We start from the raw sequence: 20,869 nt of genomic DNA, 5'->3' as shown, positions 1-20,869 counted from the left end.
GCAGTACATAGGAAAGAAGTTCTTTGTGAGGCTCCTTAGCTTTTAGCCATACAAAAATTCTCGAACTGTTGAAGATTTTAAATATGAACACACAACAAAAAGTATTTTTAACAAATTAAACGTTTTATTTGCACAGGATAATAAAGTTAAAACAAATAATACAAAAATACAACTTTGCTCTCATTCCGAATGTAAAATATATCATGCGTTTATGTTAAATTGGAACCTTGTTGAAATGCATATGCGTGTCATCACACATCTGCGCATTGGTGTATGGCAAATTGGGACTCTTGTTGAAACGCATATGCGTGTCATCACATTTCTGCGCATGCGTGTCATTATGTAACCTTGTTCAGAATAACATTACTGTACAGTAAGCTACCGTGCATTTCCTCACTGTACTGTAAGTGTATGTAAACAGTAAATGCAACGCATTTGAAAGATTTTTATAGTGTATATCAAAGATATATTTCGTTACAGTATAGTTAAATTACATCAGAACTTTATTTATAGTACTACTGTAAGTTTATTTAAGCACTAAAAGCAACTTAATTTCAAGATTTATATATACGGTATGTCAGATATTTATATATATATATATTTAAATGCCTTTACAACTTTATATTACAGTATGTACAGTATAGTGCTACTGTAAATGTATCAAAACACTTTGGGACTTATATCGGCGTGGATGGGTGCTGGAGCAGGTGAGCTGGGGGTTTCCGGACAAGCATCGGTGGACAAAGGGTCAGAGTGGGCAGATGTTTTGGAATCGATGATGGTGGGCAATGGCAGTGAAAAGTCTGGGACATCCTATTCTGCTTTGGTGGGTGCTGAGGCACTTCTGGTACCCACCCAAACAAGTTGATCCTTGTAGATTTTGGCCATTTTCTTCTTCATATAATAAGGGACAGGGTTCGTTGCCTTGGGAGCCTTTGGAACCTTTTCTCTAAGCACCTTTGGTTTTGGCTTGAAAACAGCTTTCGACTTTCGCTTTCTCGTGGTCGGCACAGAAGGAAGCAGGTTCCTGCGTCTGTAGAATTGGGGTTGATTAATGGAAGCAGATGTAAGAATGCACAATACAGTATCTGTTCAAGAGCTCATTCAGATAGAGATCAGCATGTTGGAGGCTATACATTTTGTGTCACCTTTTATGCACTGTGTCCCTAGTGGAATTTTTTGGAGGGCCGTGGACATGAGCTGCAGGTGCTAAAAGTGGGTGTATATAGTACTTTACCTCTTGTTGACCATTATAAATACACCATCACTTCTGTTGATTCAATGCACATTGAAAATACATTGAATATACATTCGTCTGCGCTTGATTTATTTTCTAAAGCAGCGAAGCCGAAGAAAGTTATTTCAAAGGATCTCAGCAAGAGAATACAGGACATGTACAAGAAAGGACACAGAATTTTACAGATCAATTGCTGGTTACAGAATTTGGGCCTCGATTTAGCACAAAGCACTGTCAGCTATCATGCCCATGGTCAGGCAAAAGGTGTAAAGCGGAGTCCCCCATTCACAAGTATTTTTGTTTTCATTCTGTATTTACTGAATTACTCGTACAAGCGTCTTGCATATAAAAATGCATTTTTTTTGTTTTTTTTTGTTTACTTGTTTTCTTTGCAATTATTTTAGCGCCAAAAAAATACTTTACTACTTTAGAAGAAAATATAAAATGTGTTTTTTTTTTTCTCTTGCTGCTTTTATTACTCTAAAAGCGTCTTGCATATCAAAATAGCATTTTTTGTTTACTTGTTTTGTTTGCGATTATTTTAGAATACAGTACTGTATGTCATGCATTTGTTTTGATTTATTTTTCGGCCTAACAAATTGTTCTCTTTTCCTTTAAACTGTACTGTAGGACAGCAAAGTGTCTGGGTGGACGTAGACTGCAGGACTTCTCAAGCATGTGCATGCGCGTGAAACCAGGCCAAGAACAAAAGACCATAATGTTACTTTCTTGTTTAAGGTCCCATGGGGTGTGGAGGGGTTGAGCTGAATGTTTTTTGCTTGGTTTACCGAGGGAGGTGTGGGGGAAGGTGCAACTACGTAAATGGTTTCATCTTTGTGTAATTCTGTGTTGACTGTTCAGGATTACACTTGAAAGAAACCATTTGAACTGAACTGTTGTAACATATAATTAAAGGTACTGTATGACCCAAAGTTGAAGGTATAGAATAGAATTCCCCACCCCAAAAAAAAATATTAGTTTTTTTTTTTGGGGGGGGGCTTCTTCCCCAAATTAATTACACATGCAAGGTCTAATTATAATGCAAAATGCAACATCACAGAGAAATAAAAATGTATTGATTTTATAAATTAAATTTTTATAAAATATGAAGAAAAAATGCATACTGTAGCAAAGTTTTCCTGAAAATCACTAATTTATTAAGGCCTGCTCGAGAAAAAGAAAATATGACTTCATTTTTTTTTTTTTTACTCGAAATCCCATTGGCAGTGAAGTTATTCTAGACCATTTACTGTAGACTGCAGGACTTCTCAGGCATGCGCATGCACGTGAAACCAGAACAAGAACAAAAGGCTCAAACATAATGTTACTTTCTTGTTTAAGGTCCCATGGCCCAGGGGAGTGGAGGTGATGATAAGGAGCCAAATGCCTTTTGCTCGGTTTACTGAGGGAGGTGTGGGGGAAGGTGCAACTACGTAAATTGTTTCATCTTTGTGTAATTCTGGGTTGACCGTGCAGGATTACACTTGAAAGAAACCATTTGAACTGAACTGTTGTAAAAGATAATGAAAGGTACTGTATGACCCAAAGTTGAAGGTATTGAATAGAATTCCCACCCCCCCCCCCCCCCCCAACTTCATTAATAATTTCCTTTTTCTGGGTTTCTTGCCCGAATAATTTACACCTGCAAAGCTCAATTATACAGTAAAAAGCAACCTCATTGCTAAAATAATAATGTGATTTGAACAATGTTGAAATTGATGAAATATTTAAAAAAAGCATTACATAAAGTGTTTCTTCAAATCCCTTCTCAAAAAAAAGGATATGCTTTTTTTTTTTTGACTGACTTGAAATTCACATTCACAAAGACCTAAGAAACGCGTAGGGTTGTGATGGGAAGACCTACAGTGCAGCACCCCCAAACCGGAAGTGACACAAAGATGCCGGTGGGAATGGCGGTAATGCATTGCGGTCACCGGAGAGGAGGGGAAGTTACCTGATTTTGTCGGGACAGCAAGGATGTAGAGGAGCACAGCAGCGTTTCTCAGCAGCATACCAGCTAGTGGATCGCCAAAAAAATGAGGGTAACTCCAAACAGGGATAAGTATTAAAAAAGTGATTTAATGGTCAGTACAAAAACAAACAATGGTAGGAACGCACCAGGTGCGTTCCTACCATTGTTTGTTTTTGTACTGACCATTAAATCACTTTTTTAATACTTATCCCTGTTTGGAGTTACCCTCATTTTTTGGCGATCCACTAGCTGGTATGCTGCTGAGAAACGCTGCTGTGCTCCTCTACACCCTTGCTGTTTGTGTTTACCCTGAGAGGACAGCACGCTGGAACTGATCCACTAATCAAGGACACCACCAAGGAAGGTAAAGGGCTTCGCCCATTATACTATTACCATCCAGTGCTGGACTGACTGAGTTATTTCCCCAGGGTGTAGTACACTACTATTAGGAGACCTATTTTGGGGTACCCGCGTGGCGACCACCAGGCCTCTAGTTTCTCACCCTGGGATGTTATGGATTATACTCTATGTCCTTGAACTTGGATCTATTATGGAATATGGAAATATTATAATTATAATGAGCTACTCATGGTGATGCACCAAAACACTACTTACCTATCTATGATTTTTTCGGGAACCTGTCATATTCTGTTTGTTGGCATTGTTACATGCTTGGATAAAAAAAAATCTGAACTTTTAAAGGCTCAGGATCTGTTTTTTTCCAGCAGTGGTGGGAACGGAGATAAAGAAACCTCTAAGTGCCTAGGTCGAGGCACTGCAAGTTAAGTGCATATCTCACCACACTATTCCTAAACCCTGAACTGGTGTAAACATACTTCACCATATATATTCTCTTAGTTTTTTCTCCTCTTTTCCTTTAGATGCGCTGAACTTTCTTGGACTTTGAAATTCACATTGGCAGTGAAGTCATTGTAGCCAAATTAAAGTGCAGGTCTTCTTATCAGCCATGCAAGACACGAAGCATACGTAATGTGTCTTTCTGTGTGAATGTCCTGGTTCATCTGGGGGAAGTGTTGATAATTAGTCGAATGACTTTTTCTTGGCTTTGTGGGGGAGGGAGGTGAGATGCAACTCAATTGGTCTGTCTTACAGTACTGCACGGATGATCGTAAAGGATTAGAAAACAACTGTGTGAACTGTTTTAAAATGTAGTTATATTAAAATTTTAACATTGATTAAATATGTAAAAAAAGCATCACTTAATGTTTTCCATTAACCATGAAGTGGAATCAATCAACATCTCTGTGTGAAATTTTATTACAGGTTATGACATCACAGTGCATAGTGTGTTGTCCAAAATAATACTGTAGCGTGGCAAAGTTTTAAAAGCGTGAAGCTAGTAATACTGACTGTATAAAAATAAAAAAGACAACGTTTTAAAAAAAAAAAAAAGTGATATTAGAGTTCCATTGCACTTCCTCCTTCTCTTTTGACACCCAATATCAAAGTTTCGTTTCTGTAAAAAAAATATATGCTATAAATTCCGGTAGTGTGCATGTGTCAAGTCACGCTCTAGTGCGCATGTGTACAAGTATTGACAGGCTATGGCAGGAATACAGTACACTACCTGTGTACCAAGGTGCTCTCCCCTGTGCCTCACGCCTCACGCCACCCCCCTGCTCGGCCCTGGTGTCAAATGATGCACAGGGTCATGTAACATCACGTTGCCATGGTAATTTGATGCTGGGTTACCATGATGACGCATTGCTGGAAGGGAAGGTACTATAAGTGGATTACGGAGGCTTTGCGCGATCCCCCGGCATTCAATTTAAATGCCTGGGGGGAGAGTGCAGGACCTGTATAACTGCCATGCCCCCCTATAAAATCTAGCACCCCCCCAGGGGAATTAAAGTTAATACTGTATAGTACATTATATTTACCTTCATTATAAACTTTGCCAACCGGGTGCAGATGAGCCAATGTCAGAGGTGTATTGTGCATTCAAGTTGGGGTCACTCATGTAGTCTGCATTATATTTATCTTCATTATATATGTTGCCAACCGGGTGGAGATGACCCAATGTCAGGGGTGTACAGCATTGTGCCTAACAGCCGGGATCACTCACATAATCAGCATTATAGTTGACAGGTACCTACTGAAGCTGATAATCAGGTGGGGCCAGGTAGCAAGGATTGCTGCTCACCAGGTTTTCAGTCACGGTCGGCCCGTTATTGCAATAGTATTGGGAAGCCGGTTTGGGTACCTGTACACTGCAGGGTCGGGAAGTACGTACAGTTACTGTGCAAATCTTAAATGGATGAAACTCGACCTTTCTTCTTTTGCAGTCACCATGAGCAAACATACCGGCAAAACCTGGGAGCACAGACCAATATCCTCTTGTATAGGTATCTCCCAGAGAAGAGGCTGTGCGAAAAAAAGCAATCCTCATTAGTTAATGTTTGTCTTATCGAATGCTTCCAGCCACGTTGGTTCGGTGAAAATGTGAAGAATTCATATTCTCAAATATGTCGTAAATATCTGCTAAAGTCATCTTCTTAGCTATTCTAGCAGTAATTGCAGAAAATATGAGAAATGCATAACTACATTGTGGTTTGGTATAAGGGACTTTACATGATGTACATTAAACAAGCGCAGGGATAGCAATGTAGAATAATGGGACAAGAATTGTGTATACTGTGAAGATTTTAATTATGAAACGCCTAAATTTGATAATGTCTTCAGCGAGCAAGGTCAATTTACAATGGATGATTGTAGTAGCCACTCTTTATCTAATTTTTAAACACCTGCAAATTGACTACACACAACTCACTGGTTGCCTTGTGCAAACGGATTCACTTTTGCCATCTGGCGGAAACATACAGAACTGCATCCAAACAAACGATGATAAAGATGCGTGATTGACAGCCTTCATGGAAGATCAACAAGTGAATGCCGCGTGGAATACAGCACACATTACAAAAACGGCGCCGAGAAATGATCGAATAATGGCCGCTGCATATGTAAATGCTTAAGTGAATACAGATTATTTTGGCCACGTGTTGCCTCAAAGAACTTCTCAGAACTTGAAATAATCAATTGTAAGTGAATTACAACTCAAAATTCATTAGGTCTATGTATTAGGAAAGGTGACCTACCAGATTTACCGTATGATAGTTGTGCCCTTGGACCTCGACATGGGGACAATTTATAACAATGCCAGTTACCATTGGCCTTTGTCGCAGGAACCTTGTAATTCCCACACAATATCCTAAATATCCTGTGTGTCCCCCATCACCACCTTTTTTTATTAGCAGGACACAAGGTCCATTTTCTGACTTCTGAGGCTGCAGCCCTCTTCTATCCACAAGCCCCTGCAACCTACGGAGGGAACAAAAGCTTATAGAAGCGTTGGGAAACCAGAGAGAAAAAGGACATTGTGGAATTGTTGAAGTGGGGTATGGCAAGGAGGGTTTCATATAATAGTTAGGACTAGGAGTGAAGATGTTAATTGAGGAGATAGAAGGTGGGTGTACATAATTTGATAATGATGGATGTAAAGAGCTGGGAAACAAAGTGGTGTGGGAAATAAAGAAGGAAGAGGTAGTCTCAACAATTAAGTTAGAAAAAGTAAGGGTTAATGGGGAGATGAAAAGGGGAGATGATGGGTTAATGAGGGGACATAGCGATGAAAGAAAAGGAGGAGAGAGAGAGAGAGAGAGAGAGAGAGAGAGAGAGAGAGAGGAGAGAGAGAGAGAGAGAGAGAGAGAGAGAGAGAGAGAGAGAGAGAGAGAGAGAGAGAGAGAGAGAGGAGAGAGAGAGAGAGAGAGAGAGAGAGAGAGAGAGATTGATTAATGGAAGATATTGGATATAAAGATTAAGTATTAATTACAGTGATGAGAAAGTGAAGGTTTAAGAGGAGAGATGGGCGTGTGGAAGGTGAGGTTGCAAGGGAATACGCTAATCCTTGTGGATAAGGAAAGCTTTCCTGGGTAATGTGCAGTATAGGGAAAGAAGGATGATCTCTACAGGGAGGGGCACAGTGAGCGTCCAGCTCCGGCCAGCAGCACAGAGCTCTTCGCTCCCAGCAGCTGCTGCTGCTCAGCCTGTGATCACAACTCCCCATACATGTTGTACACATCGTCCTGTGAAAGGGGAGGGGCAGTTCTCTCGCAGTGCAGAGGTGAACAGGAGAAATGAGTGGTGTCTTGAAGGCAGGGGGAGGGAGCAAGGTGCTAAAAGCCGAGGCGTGCAGCACCTCATGCACATTCCCTGCTAGATGCTGCTTGCTTTCTGTCTCTTCCCCCTTCAGTACAAATACATAAGGTGCTGCATCACTCCTTTTTCTTATCAAGAAAAAAAAATACACCAAATAGAGTGCTAAATGACTGCCTCTTTCTCCCCATGCACACATTAACAGGCAAAGGGATGCCCTGCTCTCCCCACATAACCTCATACAGTTACCCACCCCCTGTCAATCATTACATGACACAACCTGTAAGCACCCCTGCTAAGCAGTCAAATGCCTCATGCAGAATGCTCTGATAATCTGCTGGAGAGACCAGTTGTTCAGACCCTGGGAGAAAAGGGTCATATGAGCCTGTCCCATTTCTCCTCCTACCAACCCTCCTCCTCTTAATCCCTGGAGTACCAATTAGTGTGTCCTGTTCCTCCATCTCTCAGTGTGATATCTATTGTCTGTAACAGGTTCGGGCTGAAGCTGTCACCAGCTGTCCAGGTCGCCTCTGTTGGAGTATTCGCCTGGTCCTTCCCCTGGATTAAGGTTGGATTGTCGGTGCTTTACACTTATTGGGCAGCTTCTCTGTTCCTCCTCTCTGTTTGGGCTGCCTGCTCAGGGATGGTGCGAGTTTTGGGGAATCCAAGTTGCTGGCTCATCTGCTGGCTCTCAGCGTGAGAAAGGCATCTTGTCTGAGATCGCAAGCGCTTTCTAAAGGCAGCCAGGGAGATTATGGACTAAGTGTATTGCCACCACCATGGAGTTGATGATACTGGGCACATTTTGCGTAATTTTCTGTCTCAAACCAGGTAAGTGTAACTCTCCTTAAATAAATATGAATATATGGAAGTTAATGAGATATTGGCTCATTTTCTAAATACAAAATAAGACATTTAAATGTTTTGTGATACAATTGTTCAACTGCAATTTTGAAATTAAATGTAACTTTCTTAAGAGATTCATTTTAAAGTAGGTCACATCAATGCGATGGTGGGTGTTTTTTTTCTATTAAAAGCTACTGCTTATCGCAGGTACTAAAGGCTTAGATAGCACTGGAGATTACTCATCTGTTCTCTGTTGAATGTTGTATAAAACAAATGCATATAAATCGGTTTTGTGTAATACGTGACACTGTTTCCCGGGTCAGTTACAGGGTTTGGGGTGGACCCCTCACTGCAGATTGACATCCTAGAGGAGTTACAGCTGGGGGAGTCCACTGCTGGAGTGCGGCAGGTTCAAGGACTCCACAACAGGAGCAGAGCATTTCTTTTCCAAGGTATCACCTTCTGAAACAGCCGTTTGTATAATGAGCTACAGTACATTGTAACTATACGATTTACTTCGATCATGGGCTTCCGTGTCATTGTATCTGTGCATGTCTTTGGCTATCCTTTTGTCTCCCACTATATGCTGATGTCTTATTAATGAACATTATCTAGCAGAGACTGGGTGTCCTTGTGGCATCAAATCTGTTATCTCCTAGCTACATTATCTACTGTTGTGTCTCGTGGTTATATTGGTTCAGTAAAAGTTATCACAACCTGAAAATAAACCGCATTAATAGTGGTTATGATTTATTAAGCGGATTCATTTTAACCCTTCCGTGCCAGCTGCAAAATATTGTTCTCTCCACGAGCTAAAGGTTTAAAGTGGGCTCTTGTCTGCCAAGTAGATTATACTGTCGATCTGTTGGTCTTTCTCGACAGGAGCCAGTTTAACCTGTGCAGCGCTGGAGGGGTTGCAAAGCATTGGTTCAAAATGCATCGGAACAATGCATTCAGTAATCAAGGGGCTGCATTTGTGGGGAAACGATTGCTCCTAACGTTCCAATTAGGTTATGCTGACACTATGCTGAGCTGCTGAACGAGATCATCTGCTTTAACTACAAGCTTTCCCCACTCAGTGTCAGTACTCTCCTGCAGCCGCTCGCCTTTTTACTGATTGATGGCCCCTTAATTAATGTACACCAGGACCGAGGCTGGCAGATGGCTGATTTGAGTGTAGGAAAGCAATGAATAATAACACATAGTACTCTGATCAGGGAGATTAATGCTGTTGGGAACCTGTGACTTGTGCCCCCAAAAATTGGTTTGTGAAAGTTGGATGGCTTTATTATTGCATGTGCATGACAAGAAAACCATTCTGAACTAGGTGCTGTTTCATCAGGTTTTTTTTTAATCAGGTTTTTTTTTTTTTGTTTTATTAGAATTATGATTTGAAATTGACTTTAATTACCATCTGCGACATACAGTTTACTGGAAAAACAGGAAATGTCTGATATAATTCAATTATGAAACAGAGGCGCAGACACAAATCCCATAAATATACAAAGACTTATATAAACATTAAAACTGAGCCAATGCTTATGTATTGTGCAATTTTCTGAAACTACATGTGGTTAAAACAAACAGTCTCAGTGATAGGAATGCTGTTGATATCTAGAATCTTGTTTCCTTTGTGCAATTGTTTTAGTGTTTCAAGTCATGCCAGTTTATTACAATTTGTATCTATAATCCATATGAAGTTCTAATTGTTGACGCCACTGTCTTCCATGGCACTGTGTTGCAGAAAATGTTGGAGTGTTACAAGTCAATTGTAATAAAGTAACTGCTCCCTTTTATTCAAGAAACTCTTTCTCCAAAACATAATCTTGTCATTTCTGTTACCAAAAATAACTGAAATTACTATTTTTGTCACTAAATGACATCAGTTTTTAACCTACAGATGCATAAAAATGTCAGAATGACAAACCGCAGGTTTACATTATTTCTAGCCCAACAGAAGTATTAAGCCCTCTCAGGGGACTCACTGGCTGGCTGCAAAACGCGAAGGGGTTTAGGCCGTGATTATAATGGCGATGCACGTGTGACGCCAAAACAAAGTAATATTTTCAATTGAGCGCGCACATAGTGTGCGCGACAGATGTGTCCAAGCACGCACATTTTTAACAGACCTCTGAATTTGATTTTGCCTGGCGATGGCGCGTCACATGAGCAGTTAAGCCATTATTCTATATCCACCGAAGCAGCCGATCAGACTGTTTTTGGACGAAATCCTCTATTGACTTTAATGGGGAATTTTGGTCAACAATAGCACAATTGGCCGCTTTGGTCAATCAAGAATAACTGCATTGTAGGGGTTTTGGAGACAAACCATGGATGAAACTGGATCTAGGTGAAACTTTGTATTATGGTATTGGACAGAGCAGTATATGCTCAGGTTGGATCTGCATTGCTATGAAAATAATTTATAGTTGTGGTGCAACAAGTACTGTACTGTATAATGTGTTTTTCTGCCCAGTTGCAAATGGGGATGACAGGATATATTTAGAAGGGAAATTAGACATCTTGCTTTGCTGATTCAGTTCATTAAGAACTTGGGAAGCAGCCAACACAGTGGACTTGATGTCTTAAGGAAGCTATTTATTTTGCTATTTTGTTTTTGCTGAAACTACCATCTCTGTAGTGCTAAAAGATATTACAAAAAAAGTCAGATACAATTATTAACACATTTGTAGCTGCAGAGGTCAACAACACATTCAAATACTCCAGCAAATAATTGGTTGACTAACATAACAGTTTATGCAGTACTACTTCTATTGGAGATTAATGATGTAAACATTTTCACAGTTAAGCTGTGCCTTTTTCCCGTTCTCTCCCAGGAATCCTAACTGGGGTTGTGTCTTCTAGTACACGACTACACAGGCCAGTGACCTGATCATTAATAGCAATGTCTTTGGAGTACGTCACTGCTTGCCATTATTATTGTTGCCATTATTGTTTCCAATATTGATTGGGTGATCAAGTTGTCCGTGACCATTTTTTATTTCTACCATTGTTGGCACTCACTAAAAAAAAGTATGTCTCTTAAAACAGGGAGTGTTTGGAATAATAACCAGTACATGGGCCAAAATGAACAAATAGGGTGAAGCCAGATGCCTGCATACTCCTATGGGGTCTATATATCAAGACCCTTTTGGCGCAAAACTGGGGAATTGTCATCTTGCATTTGTTCCAATTATGCTCCGTCTGCCCCAGCTTGCGACTTGTCAGTAGGAGAAGCTGGGGAGGAATTACATGGTTAACATATCATGAAACTGTAACATTCTATGTCCCTGTGCACCATATTTTTTCTCTTTTATTGCCCCACCCAAATGCTCAACATCGGAAATGGCATAAGTCTAAAATTCTGCATTAGATGTAAGAATCTGTTCTAACATATGATGCAACTCTTCTCCAATAGACAGAGCCTTGCACCAAAACATACTTTTCTATAGATTGATACATAGACATCTATGAGTTGCATGAGGGGGAGGAGTGAGAGGTGTATGGGGGAGGTTGGGAGGAGGAGTGAGAGGGGGTGGTGGGTGGAGCAGTGAGAGGGGTGGTGGCAAGGGAGGAGTGGGGGGAGGAGTTATAGGGGGTGGTTGTCACAGGAGACCAGGTTTATTAACACCTTTTTATATCGGGGTCATTGATTGAGCAAAGCAAGGAGGTAAAATAAATTTTAATTTATTTCAGGAAAAGACATACACACAATGTAACACAAATTACAGGGTTAACACACTTACTGGGAACGGGGCTAACAAATAAATTTATCCTTTATGAAACTCACAAAAATGACCTCTGTAGGAGCCCTTTCCAATGGTACTCACGAAAGTCCTGGAACTGATTTCGGCATGCAATGCCAGCCATGACCGCTACGTTCTTCAGAAGTGGGAATTCTTGAGTCAAAATCTGTGAAGCTGGCTCGTCAGCTACCCACCCAGTCAGCCACCCACCCACCCAGTCAGTCAGTCAGTCAGTCACCCACTCAGTCAGTCACCCACCCACCCAGTCACCCACCCAGTCAGTCAGTCACCCACCCACCCAGTCAGTCACCCACTCAGTCAGTCACCCACCCAGTCAGTCACTCAGTCAGTCAGTCACCCACTCAGTCAGTCAGTCACCCACTCAGTCAGTCAGTCACCCACTCAGTCAGTCAGTCACCCACCCAGTCAGTCAGCCACCCACTCAGTCAGTCAGCCACCCACTCAGTCAGTCAGCCACCCACTCAGTCAGTCAGCCACCCACTCAGTCAGTCAGCCACCCACTCCAGTCAGTCAGCCACCCACTCCAGTCAGTCAGCCACCCACTCAGTCAGTCAGCCACCCACTCAGTCTGTCAAGTCAGTCTGTCAAGTCAGTCTGTCAAGTCAGTCAGTTAAGTCACCCAGTCAGGTCACCCAGTCAGGTCACCCAGTCAGGTCACCCAGTCAGGTCACCCAGTCAGGTCACCCAGTCAAGTTATCCAGTCCAGTCAGTCAGTCTGTCAAACAAAGACTAGTCACACACTGAATTCTTATTAGGAATTTATTCCATTTTTTTTTAAAGTGGGGGCGGGGCTAGGTGGCAAGTAGATTTTTTGGTTAGGCAAGTAGATTTTTGGTTGATTTGTCAAGCTCTCTCGTTTGATTATTATACCAATACACTCTGCTGATTCCACAACCCGTCATAGATTTGACAAAATCCAATCCATGGATTCATCAATCCGTTGGCGAAGTCAAGAATCCGCTAACGGATTGCTGAATCCACGGATTGGATTCTACAAATCCGTCCACGGATTACATCCAATGGCGTTTTTTGATGAATCCGTGCAAATTAAAACCGACCAAATCCGTTTGCGGATTTTACATTGCAAAACGGCTTTTGGGGGGGAAATGCGAGAAAATCCGGGTTTGGGCAGATTCACACATCACTATTAACATAAGTCTGCTATCACTGTACGCCAAAACAAAGTAATATTTTCAATTGCGCGTGCACATAGTGTGCGCGACAGATGCGTCCAAGCGCGCACATTTTTAACAGACCTCTGAATTTGATCTTGCCTGGCGACGGCCGCGTCAGGTGAGCAGTTCAGCCATTATTCTATATCCACCGAAGCAGCCGATCAGACTGTTTTTGGACGAAATCCTCCATTGACTTTAATGGGGGATTTTGGTCAACAATAGCACAATTGGCCGCTTTGGTCAATGCAATGGTAGCCTTTGATGCTGCCTGCCCTTTTCTGGTACCTTGAGGCTGAATAGTCTATCTGACGTTTTAAAATCCGGCACCCACGCTAGATAGTGCTTTACACATCGTTTTACATCCAGCTTGTGCAGCTGTTACTCCTTTGGATTTTTTGGTTGAGGTAAAAAGTATTATAGAACAATCTCTTGATTTCGATGAAATACACATACTACCTTAGGTAGGAGATGGGCGACAGGTCTTAGGACAATTTGGTCCCTATGTATAAATTAGAAAACATTTTCTAAAAATAGGGTAACTTGAGAACTGTTCCATTGTTAAAAATGATGTGATGCAGAAAAAACGAGCCAAAATTAACACTTTTAGGCACACCGGCCACTGGATGTACCAGTTCTGAAGAATGAACAGCAGCAAACTAAATAATAACACAAAAGATGAAAGAAAATACAATTATCCTTAATATGCGCTGCACCCCAGCGCGCAGATCTGCGCTTCCAGGAGCCACACAGAGAGCTTCACCCGGATTGGTTTTCCTGCCACAAAATCAAATTATTATTATTATTTTTTCTCCACAAGCATAGGTAGCGCTGTCTCTCTCGTGCATGCACTATGCACGTGCGCATTGTCTTACGGCATTTTGTTTTAGGTGCGCGCGAGAGTGCTCGCACCGTCACGTTTACTATGGCCGCGGGCTTAGCCAGTTGGGTAAGATGATTATCACCCCTGCCTTGTCTCTTTTTTTTTTTTTTGTCCTCAGTACTCTGTATGAGCGGAATTGGTGGGAAGACATATGCCAAGTTGTAGTCCCGCAGGAAACTCAGGGATGCCATTTGGAAAGCTTGAGGGTGATTTATCTGGAACAGAACAGTGATACCTTCCTGTTTGAGATGGAGGCTATCAGATCCATTTCTGGCTGACCAAAACCCTTTTGAATCTGCTGAAAAACAGTCCTGTTCAAAGACCATTCTCCTGGATTTACTTGCTGTTAATCTGTCTGAATAAACTTTGGCCTAAATCATAATGGCTGCCATTACCTACATTAGTTTTCTGCTTTTTGTTCCGCCTTGTCCCTGTATATATTTTACTGCTGTATGACTGTCTGATTTTATTAAGACGTGTCAACCTTGCACATACTCTTGAAATGCCTTTAAGGCTTCCTCTACTGCTTTTAGTTCCAGATAATTGGCGTGATATGCCTTGTATCGGGCTGAAAAATAAAAAGGAGTGCACAAAGTTGCAAATGCACAATGTGATCACTGATTTACTGTATTGGATATTCTAGATGTGCATTTTTGATACAAATTAGGATCTGCTTTCTTCTCACTTTCTACTATTTGTTATTTTGTTTCTAATTATAATGTATCTACTTTTTGTTTCAGCAATTTGAGATATTCACAACATTATGCCTTTTTACTGCATTAGGATTATTTTTATGGTCTGTTTTATTATTTTTTTTAATACATTTATATCTAGTAGTTAATTTTTAGATTGATTTGTTAGTTGTGGATTGTTGATTTGTCTGCCATTTCCATTTGATGTGAGATCACATGATGTTTCATTCAATAGGTGGCTAGTGACCGGTATAAATGAAATTTAATTACTTTACAAATTATTAATCCCTGATGAAGTACAGTGGAGCCACGAAACGTGTTGGATTTTAAGATTACTGAAGGACTCTATGAGATTATTTGTCCCCACTGTCCTTTCTGCTAATCTTAAAACTCTTTCATATGAGTGTCTGGCTGTGTAAAATCCCCTCTAACTATCTGTGGGACTCAAATCGCAAATTGAGCGCGACTCAATTAATGATTGAGCAGCTGGAACCAATGTCATTCGTTAATGTCCCCATCCTTCGTTTGAGGAAAGTCAGGACCAAGCGTCAATGCTGGAACTAGCTACGGCGGTTGCTACTTTCCCCTGTGAGATTTCGAGTACTATGTGACTGAAGTTGTTGATCCCATTGAGTGCCTCGGTCAGCTGTTTAGTGCGCCGACAGAGCTCCAGCTGAGCTGGGGAAACAGCGAGCCTCATAAGTATTCAGAGACGAGTTTCCAACTACACAGTGGATATCGTATACAATAAGTTAATTTTATCTTTTATTCTTAACGTTCATTTTTAACCTTTTCAGGATTCATCTGTAATACAGTATGAAAGTTGTGCGCTCTTTTCTTGTTCTCATTTCTTATATTGGGCTGACAAAATCCCTTGTCCTGTTCTGTCGCCTGAGTGAGTCCCACAGCCTGACATACTTGCGTCTGTCATCATAACCAGAGTGGTGAATGATAGCAAAACTCCTGCTTCCCTGTTTCTTTGTTGCTCCCACCATATTAACATCCCTGGTATCTTGATACAGTATCTTGTTGCAAGTCCTTTGAATTTCCATTCAGCAATGTAAGAAGTTGCGCTGTAAAGGCCTCATATGGAATCTTGCCCATCTTACTACCTTGAGGGTAGTGTCATACTGCCTAATTGTAACATAAAGTACCTTGCAGTTATTTTTTTTCTCCAAAATTGTTTTACTCTGTGTGGGAGATTTTGAACCTTTTCCTGTGGTAGCCTTTCCACTCCTCTCTGTCTTTGTAATAACATCCCCAGGAATTTTATTGACTGATGACTTACTCTTCTCCAAGTTTATTAGCCAGCCGTGTGTCTCTAGCAGCTATTAGACTGTTTCAGGATGTCTCTGAAGTTGATTTTTGTCTCTGGCTCTAATAAACTGGGCATCCAGGTAAGGATAGATCTCTATCCTCTGTTTTTTTGCTTTTGCCAAAAGAGTGATAAGCACTTTCGTAAATGTCCTGGGGGACATAGCTAATCCGAAAAGACAGGGCTGTGTCTTGGAAGTATTCATTTTGTACAGGTGAATCTCGTGATTTTTTTATGTTTCTTGTCATGGGAATGTGCAGACATGCATCCTTGAGATCTATGTAGGTTGACCAGTCATCCTTCTGTATTGCCAAAATGATAGATCTTAGGGACTCCATCATGAATCTTGTCACTTTTAGGAATGTGTCGACCCTTCTTAAATCCCAAACCATTCTGCATTCTATAGAGGTCTTCTTATTTTAAAAAAAAGTGTTGAGTACACACCTTTTGCACGGTGAAACCTTTACAATAAACTTCTTTTGTTGTCATTTCCTTAATGCTTGTTTTAACACCTCTTTTGCCTGTCTGCTCTTTTGAGGTTCGTGAAATTAAATATTTGTCTGTCATTGACGTATTACTGAACTCCAGGTCGTATCCTGCGGTAAGAAGTTTTAGGACCCACCAGTCCTTTATCGTCTGAGCCCACACAGTCCTGAATGCAGCCAGTCTTCTTCCAACTCGCCTTATTTCAGAAAGCTACTTCCTCTTGATGCTCCTATACCTTATTCTGACCTCTCTAAGTAGACTGGTTGAGAAAGGTTTTCCTGGCTGATATGATCTGACCTCTCTATAATTCATCCTATTAGGCTGCTATCCTGAATAACAGGGGTATCTGAATCTCCTTTCCTGGGGTAGAAAAGGACCTTTTCCTCCTGACAACTTTGAAATTATATTGTCTAATTTTTAACCAAACAAGTATTCCCATTCAAAAGGTAACATGCACAAGTTATTCTTTGAGGCTGCGCCCATCATCCATGGCCTTAACCATAGAGTTCTTCTTGTTGCTACTGAAAGAGCCATGGATTTTGATGTACCGTAAGACGAACAGCATCGAATGATGCCTCTGCCATATAATCTGTGACTAATGTAATCTCAGCCAATGATGTTATGATTGCCGTTTTCTTAACCCCCCTTTTCTAGTGCATCTTCAATATTTGTGACCCAGACTCGCATAGCTCTGGATACAGAAATTGTTTCTACTGCTGGCTTATAGACTCCGGCTGCTGTTACAAATTCTTTCCCTAGGACATTCTCTATTCTTCTGTACATTATGTCCTTAAACGAAATGGTGTAATCGATCAGAAGCGTCGTTCTCCTCGCTTACCTGGTAATTCCCGTATCAACCTTTGGAGGTCTTTGCATGTTCTTTGCATGTTCCTCTGAAAAGTCTCGTAATGCTTTAATCAAAGATGAGATCTCTTTATCAAACCACAGTATCTTCCTCCTGGGATTCCACCTGATCAGAGGAGCCTAGGCATTCTCCTTCATACAAAATCTGAATATTTGATTGCTCAGATGAGGCCCCTATCCTGTCCACACTTGTCTGTGATCTTGACCTCTTTTGATGGTCCTTTATTTGTTTGTGACAGTACCATCTTCACAGTCTGCGTCACTGTGTTTTTCATCCATTGAAGAATGGAATTCCTCTGATCCGAAGCCTGGACTGCTGCAGCTTAAAGACATTCCTCACATCATTTCTTTTCCTCTAAAGCTGGCTTGTCACATCCTGCACTGATCTTTTTTCTTGATATTTTTATTTTTGTGATGCAAAACTCTACAGATAACTTTGAAGTTCCCTCCTCAGGAAGCCTACAGAGGCACTGTATAAATAACAATTATTAAGTTCCATGAATCTTCTTCTCTCCTTTTGAATAAAAAACCTTGAACTCGTACTCACTCAGAACGTTGTGGCAATGACCCCTTGGCTGTATTGCTCTCCATAGCTTGCAGCATACACTTCACTCCTTCAGACTACACAAGCAGCATTCTATTGCCTTAGCTGTGTGTTTTTTTTTTCCCCTCTATGAGGCTTCCCCCAGCTTACCGCTGTATTTTTGGTCCCGCCGCACTTCCGGCTTCCGGTTCTGGCATGCTCGTATTTTGGTGCCACAACACGTCCACTTGCATCTCCTCGTGGGGTCTATCTCCTGCTGCTCTCGGAAGTGCCTCTGCGATCTGCCCTGGCCATTCCTGGGGCCTCCGGATAGCTGTTCCGTGATGCGACATTGGAGCATCGGTGGATGAGTGGCTGAGAGAATGCCTCCACCGGCTGAATTACACTGGTAGTAATGGGGAGAGTGTCCAAAAAAAACAACCTACGCTACTGTGGACAGAAAAAAAAAGACTAATTACATGTGAGAGGAGTCATCTTTTATAGCCCACCTGTGCAAAAGAGAGAGTCCTATTTTTTTTAAAATACCAAGTGGTGTTAGGGTCTCGGTGAGATTAACGAACACCAAAAATACATAGCAATTAAATAAAAACAAGCATTTGCCAAAAAATGCATTGCTTGTCACTTTGTTTATCAATAGCCCTAAAGGGACATAGATAAACACATCGGCAGTCAATGGGCAGCTTTATAAAAAATACGCAATGGAAAAAAAATACAATCCATATTTTTCTTACCATTGACATCTTCACCTTCCGATTATGAGTCCAGCAGGAACCTCTTGACACTCGACGCTTAGCTCCTCAACAGCCAGTAAGTTCTTCTTTCTTTTCTTCTTAATTTGTAATCTAAACCAATGGGGCAGATGTTGTCCCATCGTCCTTCTTGCCTTCAAATGAGATAGGACAGGCCTTTTATATAAGGCCTGTGACGTCACATTTGAGTATCGAATGGTACACCCACAAACCGATTGGCTGGTGTACCATGTGACAGGTTTTTTAAGGGATGTGACATCATTTTAAAGGGAGGTATGTCACATCCTTTTAAAAAATGGCTGCCATCACATGGTACTACAACCAATCGGATTGTGAGATGTACACCCCCAATCCGATTGGCTGAAGTACCATGTGATGGCAGCCATTTTTTTAAAAGGATGTGACATCATCCTTTTTAAGATAATGGCACATCCTTTTAAAATATGGAAACGGTCACATGGTACTTCAATCGGATTGGGGGTGTACCATGTGATACCTCACATGGTATATCTCACAATCCGATTGGTTGCAGTGTGATGGCAGCCATTTTTTAAGGATGTCACAAACCTACCTTTAAGATGACGTCACATCCTTAAAAAAAAAAAAAAAAAACCCTGTCACATGGTACACCCTCCATCCGAATGATGGTGTACCATTTGACACTCAAATGCGATGTCACAGGCTTTATATAAGGCCTGCCCATCTCCTTTGAAGGCAAGAAGATGGTAGGACAATAGCAGCCCCATTGGATTACAAATAAAGAAGAAGAAAAGAAAGAAGAACTTACTGGCTGTTCTATTTTTGGTGTTTGTTTTTGTTTAATTGCTATATATTTTTGCTGCTTGTTTTTTTTCATGTTTCCCATTGTGTACCATAGTGAAAACAATGCCCATATATGGGCATGGTGTACCAATTGTGCCAATCATTTTTTTTTTTTTTTTAATGAAATGTAATGTATTTTATTGGTAGATTGGCCATTCATTGCTAAAGTGTTAAACCATGGCCATGGTTTAACACTGTGCCAATCAATGGGTAGCGGGGGTGGGGGTAGATCCCCTGGGGATGGTGGGTAGCGGGGGAGGGGTTTAACCCCTTAATTAATATAGCGGTTACTAACCGCTACGGTGATTGAGGGGTTATGGGCCTGTAGACGGACGTTCACAGAGGTACACAATTGGAGGCTTTTATAAGGTGAAATTATAATAAGGCTTTATTGTGCCTTTTCCTTTTCATCAGGAAACCATCCAAACACAGGGGGGGAACAAAGCTTCTATTCACTTGGGGAGTATTTCTAGTGAAATCCTATGCAATTAATTCACATCTCCGTTAGTTAAGCATTTCTCCCAGCCCCAAACATATAGCATGAAATAAGCAGATATAAGCAGTCTCTTAATTATGAAAGTCTTATCTGTTTCTTGCTGTAGAGTAAGCTTCTCTGCTCTCCTGGAACCGCACCCGTGCGTGCACAGAAAATATCAGCATCCAGGTTTAGAAGTCTTTTTTGGTGTCTTGCAATCAGCTATGTTGGGCAGAGCTCAAGACCGGTCAGCTCCAGAGATGTGTGTTCTCTTGGTCAGTCTCTCCTGGGAGTCTCAAGAACACTCCTCTGTATCTCCAAAGGTCAGCTCTTATTCAGAGCTAAGGAGTCACTTCCTGTCTCAACAGACAGGCTTTTGTAAGCAATCTAGATCAGGCAGGTGGTGTTTATTAATTGACTACCAGGAGTTAACCACCACACTGCCAGATTAAAGGCACATTACTTGAACAGGGATTACTCCCCTGTTACAGGGCCATTAGTTTGTTTTGATTGTACTGTTGCTGCCCACAGAGGACATGGATGCGGAGGACGGTGATAAGGACGCCTTCATTCTAGCAGGGGTAAGAAGAACTTCAATATACTTTATGCTGGCTGGATAATGTTTTATTTTTAATGGGCAAATTATTAGCTATTATCCAAATCTGGGTAGTAGTAATTTTGCCCATTATTGTATTGTATGTGTTCTGGGGGATTGTTGGGGATAGAGGAGGTGGGTAGTAGGATTTTGTATTTTAATGTTTTTGGGGGTAGGGGGATTGGGTGACAGGGGTAGTTGTCTCAAGAACGGGTGGTTAGTGGGAGTGGTTAACCCCTTCATTACCACAGCTATGGTAGTGAAGGGATAACTCCTC

The 20,869-nt window shown here is 41.3% G+C and overlaps 1 protein-coding gene across 2 annotated transcripts in view; it reads left to right on the top strand.

Annotated features, from left to right (window-relative positions):
- Positions 1 to 7,608: 7,608 nt before the first annotated feature.
- NELL2 (neural EGFL like 2) overlaps positions 7,609 to 20,869 on the top strand; it is a 375,157-nt gene continuing 361,896 nt past the window's right edge. The window contains exons 1-2 of one of the 2 annotated variants that reach the window (XM_075600120.1): positions 7,609 to 8,213; positions 8,552 to 8,680. In XM_075600120.1, coding sequence (XP_075456235.1) covers positions 8,162 to 8,213; positions 8,552 to 8,680 — 181 coding nt within the window. In that variant the 5' untranslated portion in view covers positions 7,609 to 8,161. The remainder of the gene's footprint in view (positions 8,214 to 8,551; positions 8,681 to 20,869) is intronic. The other variant, XM_075600119.1, reaches the window with a different exon arrangement.

This window comes from Ascaphus truei, chromosome 5 (genome assembly GCF_040206685.1).
Source record: "Ascaphus truei isolate aAscTru1 chromosome 5, aAscTru1.hap1, whole genome shotgun sequence".
Classification (NCBI taxonomy): Eukaryota; Metazoa; Chordata; class Amphibia; order Anura; family Ascaphidae; genus Ascaphus; species Ascaphus truei.
The sequence above is the reverse complement of the archived record's forward strand: the minus strand, read 5'-3'. Positions and strand labels throughout refer to the sequence as shown.